This window comes from Anopheles gambiae, chromosome 3, assembly GCF_943734735.2.
Source record: "Anopheles gambiae chromosome 3, idAnoGambNW_F1_1, whole genome shotgun sequence".
Classification (NCBI taxonomy): domain Eukaryota; kingdom Metazoa; phylum Arthropoda; class Insecta; order Diptera; family Culicidae; genus Anopheles; species Anopheles gambiae.
Window position 1 is genome coordinate 12,578,700 of NC_064602.1, and position 16,494 is coordinate 12,595,193.

Consider the following 16,494-nt stretch of genomic DNA (forward strand, 5'->3'; position numbering starts at 1 on the left):
AAGCATTATTGAAATATCACGCTCTAATAACTGACGTTGCTCCAGCTTAAAGAACAATAGTCCAGAATTTTCCTTTAGAACATTACTCCGCGGAAAGACCACGACCCCAGCATTTTTGAGGAACTTGTTAATAGTTAATAGTAAGCAATTGTTTCCACCATGTCAAAATTCAACTTTTTGATATTTGTAATGACATATAATCTCTCATCTATTCCTGAACAATGTCGTATCGATACCTCATCTCTTTATTTCCTAAAATTGTTCTAGTCGTGACAAGACATTGGATTTCGTAAAGCGCCTCATTAATCCTTTAATTCAAAATTAAATACCAAACACCAGCAATGGTATGAATTTAGGATTTAAAAGGATTTAATCCAAAATGAATCATTTAGTTGATACAATGGTGTGCAAACTGCTTTATCAATATTATCTTACGAAGATTTCCACCATAACATATTGTATAATTTGACGGAATTAAGCACATGTTTCAGCTCATGATACATGACAGTGGCAAATACGGTTATCTACTTCAGGGTTGTCAAATTGTTGGCCCTGGGACTTTTGTACGCTACCTACGACGCTACGACGTCATGATAAATTCAGGTTATATTTCGAAATGAACATCAATATTTGAGGTAAATATTGCGACCCGCAAATGGACTTTCGGGTTAACACGTGACTCACCGAACAAATGAGTTTGACACATCTGCACTATCTACTAGTAATCTACACACTACTAGATGAACTGAATTTCAAATTTTAAACGATAAGTTACACACAATTTCATAACTTATTAGGATTGTATGTTAACTGAACTACATATACATTCCATGATTATGCCTTAGTCTTAGAAAAGGTCACATATGAAAAAATGACGACCTTTCCATCAACCAAATATGCAAAACACAATACAGCTCACACATAACAGTATATGCAAGCCTATAAACTTTTGTTCAGCGTAACGCCTGTGAAAAGAAACAATTTTAGCCTTGTAAATACGAAAACAAACTGTTAAAAAAGAAGAAATGTGACAAACGAACGGAATAAAACAGATTATTGCATATAAGCTAGAGTTAGAGATAAGGTATTGCAGCGAAGTATTAGGGTAAAGTTCATGTTGATGTTCAATTCTTTAGACCAGATTTGTGTGCAATCTTTATTTCGATCTTTGCAGATCAATTTTAGAAGAGTTCGTAACGTTTGTTATGCGCAAACTGTAATGATTGAGTATACAGAACATGTACTTAAGATATACTTTATTACTGCATTTTATTGAAAATAATAAAACAAATGACCCTGACGCATTTTTGTTTGTGTTAAAAATAAACAGAGTTGTCCAGCAGCACTTAAGATGTATAATTCACCAAGAAGCTATACGTCACTCCAATGAACTCCTTCGAGAGCAGTACGCGGGAAAAAAAACTATTGATATGATACTGTCAACATGATGCAAAAGCCTCAACCCTTAAAATAAAGCGGAAGAACAACCAGAGACAGTGAGAGACAAACAAGGGTGAAAGCAGTGTGTCTCACACTCACTCCGTCTCATCGTCCGGTACTCACATTCCAGTGAGCAAACCTCCTGCTTCCAGTGAGGAAAACCACTGAGCGCCACAGTTTTCACTCCCCTATTTGCACGCACACAGTCCGGCACTCAGTCGGGTGGAAGAGAGCGAATGAGCACCCCGAAAGAGGGAGAAAACAAAATGGATGACACCCCGCCAGTAGGCGGAGCTGCGTTTCGGGTTTTTCCCCCACCCATTACATGGCAAACCAGTTTTCGTGCTGCATTTTCCCCTACGCTTGCTGCTGCTGCTGCTAATGGTAGTGGTGTTGGTGCAGTTTGCGTTGCATTTTCTGCACGCCTGCGTGTCGGTGTTTGCATATGTGTGCGTGTGTGCGAGCGCACGGCACCGGATACGAAACGCGCGCGCCAGTTGGGTTCGAAAGCTCATTCCGAGAACTCGTTGCTGAGCAGCGCGCTGCCCATCATCATCCCACCGGGTACGCACGCGTTGAAACGAGCCGTTGTAGCCGCCTGGGGGGGCTAGTACGTTTCCTTGCTCTGAAAGCGATAGCCGCGATAAAAATACGCCCCACCAACCCAAAACCCTCCCACCCACTCACTACCAACCCCCTTCTCCTCCTCTCTTCATCCTGGACGCGTGTAAACCAGGCTGTATGAAACACGGCAGGGACACCGTTTTCGGCAGCATTTCGAAGCTTACCTTGCCTTCGCGTTAGTGCATGGAGCGACTGTTTGAAGTAGTGCAATGGGAAATTATTAATTTAACTGAACGAAAGCAAGTTGTGGTACAGTTTTACCGACAAAGTGTGGTAACCATCGAGTGCGTGCGAAATCTCCCATTCCGGTAGTGAAAGTGCAGCCCAATCTGTGTGTAACACGAGTACATTGAAATTGCCGTCGGTGTTTGAAACGTGTCGAATTTTTCCTCATAATACCAAGCCCACCGAATACAAAACCCCATTCGATGAGGCTGTCGTAATACGTGCCGTGTCGTCGTCCTCGTCGTCACTCCCCGTAACACCTCCCAAACTGTCCACGGTGACCGGGCGCCCCAGGCTGACCGACAAAATTGAGAGACACAAACGCAAACGTGACCTCGCGAGTGAGCGGACGGCAAGGGAGGTCAAAAGTGCGGCACGGCGGCGGGGTGAAGGTGGATCGCAGGTGGCCAGCAGTGTACGAGCCCGGGCCCACTCTCCAGCGGCTCGGGAGCAACAGCAGCAGAGGCGCACCGCCAATCGAATGCTGCTGGACACCCAGGGGACAGCAGGCGGCGATGGACCGGCAGTGGGACCACCGGGTATGGGGTCAGGGACCGTCCCGAGTACAGCTGCTGCTGCTGCGGCGGCGGCGGCCGCTGCGGCAGCCCTGTCCGCGGCCAAGGGTGCGACGGATTTCTCGATAGCGGCGATCATGGCACTGCGGGAGGGCTCCAGCAGGAGCCCTCTGGAAGCAGTTTTCGTAAGTGGCAAGTTTGTTTTCGATTTTTCTACTATCCATTTGTTCGTTCGCTGCCTTACCCGATGTAGCCGTTTAGTGTATAAGGTGGGGAAAGAGGGTAGTGATAGAATTCCGATTTGAGTTGATTAATTTTGCTCATATCGAGTGGAACGGGGATAAAGAGAGGTAAAGACAAAGGGAAGCATGAATCGTATAGGTGAGCGTTTTAAACGTGTTGATAGGTGGTTTAATGATACAAAATGTTTATTTTGTGGCAAGAAATTGTCTCAAAGCATTTCATAACATTGAGGAGATCAAAACCGATAAGCTAAATTGCGAAGTATCTTAAACTTGACTTCAGAAAACAAACGGATAAACCACTATAAAATTAACAAAATTAAAAAAGCAAATTAGATTTAAATTTAAACGAATTTTCTTATCAAACACGAACTAAATCTAACAGGATGTCTTTCATTCAAATATGAATGTAATATTCAAATGTGTTTCAAATGTAACCTAAAAGACGTTTAAAGTCTATCAAAGAAGTCAGATTCAGACCAATGCTTCTGAGTGCAATTTGTTATCAAATACAAAAGAAATACTGTTCATTGTAAAATTTGACATATGTAATGCCTAAGCAAGATCTCATGGCTTCAATGTGGCCTTTTCTTAAACTAAAACGGAACAGAAATAAATAAAAAAAAAACAGACTAAAAAGGAAAAAAACTCCCATAAATAATCCTAACGATTTCACACTAAGAAGCAAACAACAAGCGGCCGCCATTGAACGATCGCCATTACGGTTAATCGCTTGAGATAAGACCGTCCGCCTGATAACGGCACACACACACACACACACAGCCCCGCATGACAGATGCACAGATCATTTACTTAAGCCCAAAGTCTCAATTATCAAACCGCAACAGTGGAAACGAAATACTAATTACTATCACATCTCTAATTGGCGTTGACGGGAACGTTTTGACATATTGCCGTTCCGTCCTTCCATCCATCGCTCCCACCCAGTTGCAGCTTTGCCAAGCTGATCTAATTTTACAGCTAAATTAGATGCTGCCCGGGAACAACAGTCGGCACAAAACCGTACTCGTGGACTGTTTTTTGTTGTTGTTGTTGTTGAGGCGATCGTTTCCATCCCGCCATATTGGTTACGTATAATAAGTGGAATTTAATTAGTTTTCTTGGTGATTTTTTGCAAACTTATATGCACTTATATGGGCGTTTGGCGCACTTATAATCAGCACCACGCTACACAAACTGTCATCGTGCGCGACACGGGACATAAACAGTGTTTGCCACCCCATGTTGACACGGTGGCACAACCGCGCTCTCCCTGACCGGCACTGACTGACGTAGGCGCGAGAGGCCGGTGTCCGCGCGAGCAACAACCTGGGGAATTTTAACCGTTACCGTTGCATAATATAGCACTCCTTGTGTGTGTGTGTGTGTGTGTGTGTGTGTGGTCGTGGGTTTGTGTATGCGCTTATGTTGCAATGGCCACTTAATTGAATTGCGTCAGGTTTCGCCCTGGCAGACCACCCACCCGAGGTAGCCCGGTTTTAATCGTGCCGATAATCTATTTAAAATTGATTTATTCCACTAACGGAATTTGCACCAATCGCAGGGATGGGGATGTAGCGCTGGTGGGAGGGACATTCAGCCCGGTCAGGTGCCGGTCGACGGGACGACAACAGGAACACGGGGCGACAGAGTGATATGCAAACAAACCCGGACAGTAGCCTGTCATAATTCAGGCTGCAATCAGCGGTCTAACCGAAGCGCTAATGCCTCTGCACTTGCGGATTGCCGCAGCAAGCAAGGGACGGCGCCGGGGCGGGACACAAGCGGCACACTCTAATGAACTCAGCGGGTATGAATTGGTGTGCGATCAGTATGGTAGCGGTTTGGGGAGCTGGATCTGTGGTACAGTTTTGGAGCCGTGGGGTTTTTTTTTTTCGATGGAACGGGTCGTGTGCTATGCCAAGAGGTGATTTGAACGACCGTCCCTCCGGTAGTTGAGAAGTGAAGGTTAGAAGTGCTAAAGCGGTAGTGCTTATTTAAAGCAATTAAAATATTTGAGGTATTTAGTAAGCCACACAAATCATGTGCGGCTGACTGGTTCATTTCGACATTAAAATATCTGATGTATCAAATGGAACATTTCAACTTTGTTTTAATACATCTTTGGTTTTAGTATTAAGCTGGAAAACCCTTTCAAGGAGTAGTAACAGTCAGCATTTATCTGTGCTGTTCGGAAATGACAGTTCAATAATAAGATAGCATGATGTGCTAAGTTGGAGGTTAAGAGCAAACTCCATTATTTAGAAAAATATCATGATAACAACTACTACGATTTATTACATATTTCAAATATTTTAATGTAAATGTCATACGAATGATTATAAAATAGAATCCCTTGGATCCATCATCCGTGTCATTCGAGTATTTGGGCGAGTTAAAGTCCCGATGTAACCGTAAAAAGGACGCTCTACTCTTCATGAATTCCTTAAGGGATATCAGTGAAGGCTTGGCTGCTTACTTCACATTCTTTTGCTCTTTTGCTCTTTCCCTTGCACATAATAAAGTATGGGAATAAATGTGTAACATTACTTACTTAACTGTAAATATGCATTAACTTTAATGTACAAAGTATAATGAAGCTTTTAATCGATCCCACAAGGTTGACTGTTTTCTCTCACAGCACTATAGATTTGATAGATTTGACTTCCAAAGTCATGTGTTCATTGCTAGTCAAAATGTCCTGCTCAGTTAATTCCATCAAAAGAAGAAGAGAATAAAGATAAAGAATAAAGAATCAAAAATGGCTAAAACTGAATAAAATTACTCTCTCACAAGAATGCGTGACACAAATATTGCTTTTTTACACATTTCAGATGTATTAGAGTGCAAAATAAGATTCTTATAGTTGTTCAAAATGTTATGAAAGTATTAAAACATGAAAATTTCGATGCGTTGCTTATAAAGTGCTCGAATTTAAGGTAATACTTACTTGGGCCATATAGAATGTTAATGAATTAGAAGGATTGAATGAATTAGTTTAAATAGGTATCATCCTTCAACTTAGGATTTTTATAAGATTTTTCTGTTTATATTAAATATTGCAACTTAAAATAAGAACTAATTAATGATTAATTAGGGCCTGAAATATTAAATATTTGCTCATTTGTTAGTCAGTAATTTAAATTTATAAATAATTATAACAAACACGATGACCAGCAAAAGATTAAATAAACGCAACAACTCTATACGAGAGCGGAAAAAAAGATTCACCACACCTAACGCATGCGTTCATACACAAACACACTCTCCGCTCTTAATTAACTTTGCCATTTGTTCGCGTGTGTCATGATGGGTTTTGCAGGATTTTATTAGAATTCTCACACCTTCAGCCCACCTTCCCACCTCAGTGCGCTTCCCAAGAGTCCCAATCAAACACAAGGTAAAACGAAAATAAAAACGGAACCACCTTCCAGCAGTGGCGGTGTGCTTGATGCGTCTGCATGTTTTCGACCCATTTTCCAGCCCAATGGTGGCGGTGCGAACAATTCGCACTTTACCGCACGGGGCTCCCTCCATCATTATCATTATCGTAAATCGGTGCGCCTCCCGAATGACGAAAGTATTCCCATGCTGCGTTCGCAAGTAATGCTAAATACTTCAAGTAAAGAGACACACACACACACACAACAAACGGCCAAGTAAAGTCACTCTTATGCTAGATAGAGCGTAGCAAAAACCAGTTTAAATAAACAAAATAAAGCCCTCTTTGCATGAGGGTGAAACTAGGTGAAGAAAATCAAACGACTTCGATTTTCCCCGCTAGCCCAAAAAGAAGGAAAAACCGGAAAAAGGGTTAGTAAAAGTTACGACACAAAGCCACCCCGTTGAAAGCCCCTCCGGGGGGTGCGAGGCCCAAGCAGAGTTCGTGCGTATGTCGATGCGTACGATGGTGCGTGAGCGATTGCGTATGCGTGTGTGGGGAATTTTCGCCGGGTAAAGCAAATCCCACCCATTTCTTTGGGCAAAGGGTTTTTGGACCTAGCCGGAAGTGGCCACCCACCTTTGCTTCTCGCCAGCCAGTAACCACCTGTTTTCTGGGACTGGGATTGTGGACCACATTTCAGTGCTCGGCAAGTAATAAAGTGTTGAAAAACTTTACTCACACACAGGAAAGGTAATTTCTCAACACGTTAGATCGTGTTTGCAAAGCGAAGGATTGCAAGTATTTCGACCCAAAATACGCGGTGTTGAAGCATTGTTGGTGCAAAGTGTTACATTGTTTGCTTAGGCCGGAGTGTTGCGTGTGGATAAGTTACGCACCGCAACATGCGTCCCCTGTGTAGAGTGACCTTGCGCGTGGCGGGCTGGTAATTCCTGGCTTGTCAATTAAAAATGAGTTGTGTTGGCGGGTGAACATACACAACAGAAGAAGAAAGAAAAAAAAACGCAACCAGACGCTTTAATCGATTTATGAACGTCCGATATGGATCATTGATTGTATAGATTCTGTTTTGTTCGATTGTTTTTTATTTTATTTTATTTTCAAGCTCACTCAACAATCGAAATGAGCCGCGTAACGAGCGAAAGTGTGATGCACTAAAAGCTCACTCACTCACTCACCCGCCTTCTTCTGTCGCTCCTGCGGGTGATAAATGTTGTCGCTTCGTCGATGTTGGCATTGGGAGTGAAACTCTTCACCGGTGTCTAGCCGACACCAATTGTTGCCGATTTACAGTTGATTGGGTTTTATGGGGGAGCTCTTCGGCTGCTTCGGTTTCCGGATCCATAAAAATCAAAATGACAGTAAAACATACGTGTTTGTATGGGAATAGCCAGAGAGAAATTATCACTTTTAATCGACAAAACAAAACGGATACACTGATTATATAAACAAGCTTCACGCGATGTATTGCACTTTCATAAGTTTCGCTCTCTTGCATTCGTTTATTTGTTGGGAAATAGTGAGGGAAATATCTTGGAGCGTTTCCTCTAAACTGTACATTTCTTCGTACGTAGAGCCAAAATTATACATTTTATATGCAAAATTATTAACCAAATGTAAGTGAAATAGATTTTACTGTAGAACAGGATTGAGAAGATGGGAGTCGGTGGTTGATTTTAATGCTAAAAATCAACCCTTAAGCTTATTCTATTTGGTGTAACGTCTTAACACATGCCACCTATATGCCGGCCTATAACATGCTATTGAGACTTATTCAGCACCATGCATCCAGATATTTACGCCCATTGTCAGTCGTATGCGTTGACAACTGTATTGCCTGGCCGCCTCAGGGAGAACCTATTCTATTCGAATTTACTTGAAATAAGGTAACGTTAAGCAACTATAGGTTTTAAATCAGTTGATTTTTCAGATTAGATCACAAGCTCATTTTCACATATACTATGTTAATTTATGAATAAAAACAGAAGAAGTTAACTTGCTAGAGGAGCTAAACTTAGCTGGAATTTGCATATCAAAAAGAATAGGATCAATTGTGAATGATTTGTATTACAAAAATCCTGTTAAAATTAAGGTACAAATTATTTTAATCAAATCGCCAGAAAATCCTTTACAATAAAACAGGTTAAAATTAAATTCACGATATGAAAAGCAAATGTTAGAATTAATTTATCTTAAAAGCCGAACATGTTACAGTATTTAATCTATGGAAAAGATAATGTTAAAAACACTTATATAAAAGGTTATTTAATTTCAGCATACAACATTAGGCAACATGAAGTTTGCGAATATGGGAAAAAGTAATCAAATTTCAAATAAGATATAACCTCTTCATGTGTTTGCATCTTTCCTTTTAGGACATTGAATTATTCTCTATTATATGAATTATATATTTAATTGAAATATTCTCTTATTGGAAAGATAAAACGACTGATTAAATCAATTAATGAAACAAATAATATTGAAAAAAATAAATAATTGTTATACGCTATCATAGGTAAAAGGGACACATTTTTGTTTTAATATGTGATACTTCAATTTTGATTTAATACTGTAAATGTCCAGCTTATTCCATTATTTCCATTTAAAAAGCAAACTTTTGCTTAGTGGTGTAAATCTTTCATCATTTCCACCACTGTGTCTGTTTGATATTACATGTATTCGTTAGCTTCCTTTTCATCACAATCCTACATCTTTTTCTGTAGATGATATCATCATTCCCCTTGATTCCTATTAAATGCTTGCCTAATTCAATAGAAACTTGTACCTACTGTAATTATTTACCATATTAATTAATGAGCTAAAACTGTACTATTACAAATAAAGGAACTATAAATCTCATAAAACATGCTCCTCGCCAACGCTTTATTGCTCAACAGCAAACAGCTGATCGTCAACGCCATCATCACCACACGCATCCCCGAAACCCGGTGGGCCATTCTTTTCCATGTTGCAACGCAAAACATTGTATTTTATTGTGCCGAAGAAAGGGTTACCATCCATGTGGGACTCTCTTGTTTTATTCAATTACGAGGTGACATGGAGCTTTTGGCAATAACCGACCAAAACAACAACAACAAAAAGTAGCTGCTGTTATCATCGTCAGCAAATGGGTCGACAAAACAAAAAAAAACAAAAATCTCTCCTCAAGCATGAAACGTTTGCATAAATATTTTACTCAAAAACATACAACCACACACACACATTCATACACACTGGCTCCATGGGAGGGGGGATGCTGGCAGCGGGAATGGTTGAATGGGTGGCGATGAATATTTTGAGGCAGCAAAAAGGGAACCAAACCGGTTCGGCAGTGTGACAGAAGGAAGAGTGAAACTTTCAGCTTGTTAAGCGCATGTTGATTTTATTTATGCTTTGGCATTTTTCTGCCTCCCCCCTCCTCCTTCTGTATGCACATATTCTTAGCCCGATGTTTGCTAAATGTCTCTATTGTTAGCTGTGTACCAACCGTACCGGTCCTTCAAACGGAGCAGGCGAAAAAGTAGGTGGGAAAATTAATATCAAAAGCTGCATTTATAACAACTACAACAACAAAAAAGCAGGGGGTAATGATGGCAATGAGATCAAACCACAGGACCCGCGCCAAAGTGGGAGGGAAGGGGGGGTTGGGATTCACCCAATTGTTGGTGGGGAAATTCAAACGCCCAAAACCGCAAACGGTCGGCCCGAGGTGGGCTGTACTTTGTTTTTTATTGTTTCACGCCTAATTTAATGTATTTCATTTCCACGGTGAGCGTTTCAATTGCATATGGCCGTTTCGGTAGGGGGAGAGGAGAAGAGTTTGGCAGAGCTGGGTGTATCCTTTCCAACCTCCCGCAGACCTCCTGTTTCACCAGTGCCGAAGCGTAATTGGAATTAATTTATGCGTATTAATGTTTGATTTATTAAACAAGCCGTAATCGCGGTGTTAATGGAATATTTAATTAGCTCCAGACATAGAACACTACCACCATCCCACCCATCCGACCCTGGAACCCTTTGGAGTGCCGCTAGTGCGCAGTTGCGCTGTGCGTAACCGATGCATGAACGTACGCTTTGTGATAATTTAAAATAATGTGCTTTAATAATTTGTGTAATGTTTTAATCCATGGTGTTCACGTTTTTTTAATGTTTTTTCTCTCTATATCTCTATATCTCTTTCTCTCTCTCTACACAGGTTCACAAAACTCATCCGTGGATCGACTCTCCGAGGTGGACGATGAGGTAGACGTGGATGTGGAGGAGTGCAGCGATTCCGAGGAGCCGAAATCCTCGGACAGTGGCCGGGTGACCCACTCGCGCACAACCGAAACTCCAAACAGTGTGTCCGTGTCGGATGAGGAGCGGCTTTCACCGGAACCGGCACAAGTAAGTCGAACGATTTGCTTGTCTTTAAACCGAGTTCTATTGCTTTCCTTTATTTCGTTCCTTCCCAACCACCCGAACAGAAGCGACCAACCATCGTCGGGTCCTGCAATTCGGACGACTTGCGGCCGGTTCAGTGTCACCTGGAAACGAAGGAGCTGTGGGACAAGTTCAACGAGCTCGGCACGGAAATGATCATCACCAAGACGGGAAGGTAGGCGAAAACGATAGCTTTTTTAGTTGTTGTTGTTGTTGTTGGCAGTATCACCGAGTCACCGAGACACAGATCGTTATCTGTGTCGCCGGGGGAAAAGGAAGTGTCAGAATTAGGAGTCATTTTCCGGGTGGGATTACGGGCAATAAATCATTCTGCTCAATTTTGACTTCGCCTTTTTTTTAAGTTCTGTAGCTCTCCCGAGTCCAGCTGGAAATCAACTCAGAAATGCATTTTTTGGGTGTTTTTCCGGTCGAGAACACATTTAGTCGCGGGAGGAAACGGGAGACAAGAATGAAGGTAGAATCGGAAGTGAGCCCAAGACCCTTAAGCCTCTGTAAAAAGCTACAGCTATGAATTGGTCATTAGACAGCATTATTAGGAGTGGGAATTAGCTGCATAATGCCGATGGTCGGATTATGTCGCGGAGCGTGTGCTGCAGATGGTTGTTGAGCTCCGGTCTTGCAAGTCCGGTCCCAGGTATACTATCATCTGACGTGTGTGTGCACACTCCCGCGCAGATCACGGATGCGATTACAGTAATTATTGAAAGTGGTACGAGGTGTAATTTAGACTTTTGACGAATTAATACACTTCTTGGGAGGTTTTAAGAGTGGATGATGTGGAATTGAATGGTAGTAAAGACGACAAACATCTATGACCATACGATGCAAGTAAAGATGTGTGATGAATTCATGGTTTACGTATTGCTTTTTTCAGTAAATCGTGTTCTTAAAGCATGAATGCTGTTGCGTACTGCATTTTGAGATGTGTTGAAATCAGTATAAGAAACTTCTTTTAAATAATCATCATGTAATCTAATACTAAATATGCTTCAAAGTACTGATCATTGGTTTCACTTTTTGAGCAAGTTAGATAAGACTAAGAATATGCTTTACATTTGCGATGTGTTTGTGTTAGAAATTTAACGAACTCTAAGATCGAAAGAATCAAACAGCAGAGAACCTCTCAACCAGAGAACAGGTTCTCAAAACAAAATTCTTGTATTAGATTCAAAACTGGCATTCTTACTTTACTTTGCTAGAGATGATTTATATCTATGACAATATCATACTTGTAATTGTACCAGTTGATTGATAAAATAATGTATTTTTGATTTACATGTTTGCATTTTAGTGGATCAAGACATTTAATGTTCCTCACTGTACCTTATGTAAAAAATGCACTATTTTGTAGGAACAAGAGAGATGATTACACTTAGAGCTATTGCTAATCTTGCTCACAATCTCAAGAATAGATGCTGTTAAGTGGTTAAAAACCAGAGAGCATTATGTTATGCGTAAGTTTTATAAATCGTTTGAATTATATTGAAGACACCGGATCACTTAACACTGATCTGTGTTGATCATTTATCTGTAATGTATGCTCTTTTAGTAAATACATACAAAAAGTGTAACTATAACGGATTAATCTCCAAAAAAGTGGTAGAAATATTTAGCAAATTCTCAATTTTATTTATCTTCCTATCGATGTAACCTACCTATTTTGATGCCTGCGTTGTTCTTTATTCAATTAAACTACAAAGTAGTCTGGCTTTGGAACGCGCTGCTCTGATACTATGCACACAAACAAAAAAGCTACCAAACACCATTCAAACTCTGCAGTCGCTCGTTTGCTTTCGTTGCTAATTTATTGCCAAAATGATAGCAGCTGCATCGCGGCTAGCGCAAAAGAGGTCCCGAGCGCAGCCCCCAAAAGCCGGAAGACTAATGACTGACAATTGTCTGGCGTTGGGGTTTGCTGGCCGCGCCTCACGGACGGGGCAATTTGTTTTCAATTTGAAAATTTAATGCCTTGTTTTTCAGCTTGATTTTCAATTACACAAACGGCGACCACGGCGTCCCGAGCCTCTTTAATAGACCGACCCGTTCCCTGGGAATGGTTCCAGATGGTGCGGGCCACCAGTTACACTGCCATCCGTGATGAGTGTGTGTGTGGGAGAGGTTCATTCGCGTTGCATTGGCAACCCGGTACCGTTCCGTATTGGATGATTTAGCTCCCGGTTCGTTTTGTGTCTTTTTCGATGGATGGCGCTGCATCGAAAATGGTTCACATGAACACACATACTCCAATGAAAGTCAATGAAGCGGTTTCTCCCCCTCCGGTTTTGTGTTTGAGTTGCATTCGTTTTTTTCCTGGTTGTTTTAGTACCACGAAAGAAAAATGACACTACCAAAACAGGGCAATGGGAATTTCCTTCAATTATCCCAACCAAAAAAGAAAGGGAAGCGAGCAAAAAGGGAAAATTGACAAAAATGTCGCCAGTTTTCGAAACGCAGCTCCTGTCAACTGGCACAGCTCGATGTGTGCTCTTGTTACTGAGGGATGGGGAGTGTGCTCACCCGTTGGAAACGGTCCAATCCAATATGTCGTTTGTCAGTTTGAATAACTCAATAAGGAACCAACAAAAAACAACTACAACGGGGAAAGAACCCATCATTGGGGTTGACTGAATGGTGGCCGAATGTGTCTGTGTGCGAGTGTTACTCCTACGTACTTGGAAAGGAAGATCATTCATCATCGAATGTAACGCGAGGAAATGTAACGCAAGGGATGGAAGTCCTACCCGAAAAAGCAGGGCATTATTTCGCCTTTCCCTCTGTCTTCCCCGGGTCTGTGTGATACATTGTTTCAAACTGACACAACATTCGGCCGCCCGCACCTTGCGCCGTAGTTGATTGGATGGAATAGAAAATGGAGGGTGGTGGCTCTAGATGCAGGAGATAAAGGGCCCGGCCCCGTCACCGTCTAACACATCGGACGTGATAATTTATGAAAAAAGGAAGCCTTGTACCCACCTCGCAACACACACATAACACACGCGTGGAGACACTGGATGGAAAATGGGGAAGCTCCTGTTTGCAAAGGCTCGATTGAATTTCTTCGTTACGTTCCGTCGCCAATGATTGGAGCTGCATTGATTTGAGTGACATTAATGCTTAATGAGAATCGCACCACCACCACCACCACCACCGGCAGCAATGATTGCGATTACAACGAAGCGTTTTACGGTTTTCAATTTACGGCATCAACGCGAACGCGCCCGTGCAATTACTGCCCAAACGGAACGGGCTCTCGATAAAGGTGAGGTGTGCAATTAAACTGCCAGAGCCCTTTCGATTAAGCTGCCTGCCCATGTAAAGGCCTTCTTTCGATTGGCCTTCTGACCCATAAATTGTTCGCTCGAAAAGTAAAACTGCAGCTCGGTTGCAGCTAGCTAATCAATAGACAGCTTTACAGCTGCTCGACTTCTTCCTAATAAAACTGAATTATTAATTCACACACATAGACGCGGAAGAGACGCGCGAAGGTGAAACTTACACCGATGAAACAAAACAGTCCACACTGGCAGCACCATACGGTTCCATTCTCAGACCTGTCGACATGTTAACGTGGTGCAAGGGGCATTAAACGTCAAACGGCTTTGGAGTTGGAGCAAAACTAAAAAAAACTAAAGAGCTGGAGCTCACCTCACCCCCCTCTGCAAAGCAGTAACCATTCATCAGTCCAACGACACTAAAAACAGCTAAAAGAAGCCTAGTGGGTACAATAACAATAAACTCTCCACCCGACTCCGGCGCTGGTGTGCGTTCTGGTGTGCCCACCCGTGGTGCACTTTTAGGCTCGGGGTCCTTAATTAGGCAAAAGGTGTTTATAATCGAACGCGCGAGAACCCGGGTGGGAGACTGATGCCGCCCGCTCACCCGTTGCTGCTGCCGCTGCTACATGTCCACGGTGCAACTGGGACGGATTTGGCTATTTTTTTTTTAATTTACGCCCTGCCAGTCCGTGATTGTTTCACTCGCTTACCGTCTCGTCCCTCCCCACGGGTCACACTTGGGACACTTTCTTAACCCAACCCCGGTCGAGTCCTGGTGGTGCAATAAAAAATTAATAAGATTACATTTATAACGCGTTTGCGTCGCCTCTTGGGAGCCCAACAGCCGAAGACGAGGAAGTAGGAAGGAGCGCTCCAAGGTTTTGTCACCTGAAATTGCTGATAAGCTTTACGGATTTTTATGAGCGCTGGGTAGTAAATTTAAATTTAATTAAACCCATCCACCCATCTCACATACCCGCCCCTTGCTGGCTGGCTGGCTGGCAGACAATCGTAACGAGGCTGCCATTTAAAAACACGTGTTCTTTCCTGATTATGTGTAGTTTTTTTTCTTCTCTTCTTCGCCGGTCTGGTATCTCTCGTACTCTCTGCGCTGCATGCTCCATTAGCCACCGAACGAAAGCATGCGATTGCGTCGCCGATCGGGCGATCGCGGGATTAGGTTTTATCGAATAATTTATGGCTCTAACAAGAATTAAAATCAAAACCTGTCCGCGTTTGACCGTAGGTAAGCGCATTTAAATTAGTCAACAGAAGAAGATGAAGAAGAAGAAGCAAACCAGGGATAATTCGATTTTTCGATACAGTCGCAGGTATTTCCTTCCTTTTTTATCATCCAATCAGCTACCTTCGGATGTGGCTTTGCATGTGTGGATGGTGATTGTTTTGTTTTGTTTTGTTTTTTTTTCACGTTTACCCTTGTTTGATTAGAGTAAGGTGTGATGTTAACGATAATAGAGTTTTAATAGGTGTGACTCATCAGCTGCACGCTGGTATTCTATTACAGCAATGAATAGACAGTTGTTTTAAGGGTGAACTGTGGTCTCGAAGTGAAAAAAGGTACATTTTTATGTTGCTTTGATGTACTGGGTAAACAAGTTAATTTAATGCCCGTCGATGGTAGAATCGATTGAGATTGATCAAGCGAAGAGAACCTTTAGAAAACCGTGTAGTTTAGTGTCAAACAAATACATTGAAATTTTAAATTGACATTTAAGTACACAAATAAATGACCTTGAATATAGTTTGGCTTTGGAGAGCATTATAGTTTCGTTAATGGTACATACAGTACATAATATTGGAAGCTTTTACGATATAAGCAGCATTTTTATATGGATTTTGACACTTGGTAGTTGAAATGTTGTCAACACTCCTTACAAAATTGTACCCAAAACAAGCCTCAGTATTTCATCCTAATACAGGCGTGCCCCGAGTTACGACCCCCTCAAGTTACGACGATTCGCAGATACGACGATTTTGATTTTGACAGTTAAAAGTTCTCATTGACAAGAAATTGATGTATTTTTTTTTTGAATTTCTGGGCTGATAACCGTTATACACACATTTCCAAAGATTCCAAAACTATCCGATCTTGAATAACTATATTGTGTGCGACTTTTGGAATATAATTACTACATTGTCGAATATTATTTTAAATAAAATACACGATATTACAGATTCTAACTCTTCAATTTCGGTTATAAACTTTATATTAATAGATATTCGACATACGACTTTTTCGACTTACGCCTTGCTTTGAAACATTTTTTCGGTCCCAAATACGCCGATTAGTCGCGGGCGCAATGCTG

At 41.8% G+C, this 16,494-nt stretch overlaps 1 protein-coding gene across 1 annotated transcript in view; it reads left to right on the top strand.

The window, feature by feature from the left end:
- Nucleotides 1-1,918: 1,918 nt before the first annotated feature.
- Nucleotides 1,919-16,494, top strand: part of LOC1275417 (T-box protein H15) — a 55,997-nt gene continuing 41,421 nt past the window's right edge. The window contains exons 1-3 of the mRNA XM_061657653.1: nt 1,919-2,996; nt 10,645-10,835; nt 10,916-11,046. Coding sequence (XP_061513637.1) covers nt 2,771-2,996; nt 10,645-10,835; nt 10,916-11,046 — 548 coding nt within the window. The 5' untranslated portion in view covers nt 1,919-2,770. The remainder of the gene's footprint in view (nt 2,997-10,644; nt 10,836-10,915; nt 11,047-16,494) is intronic.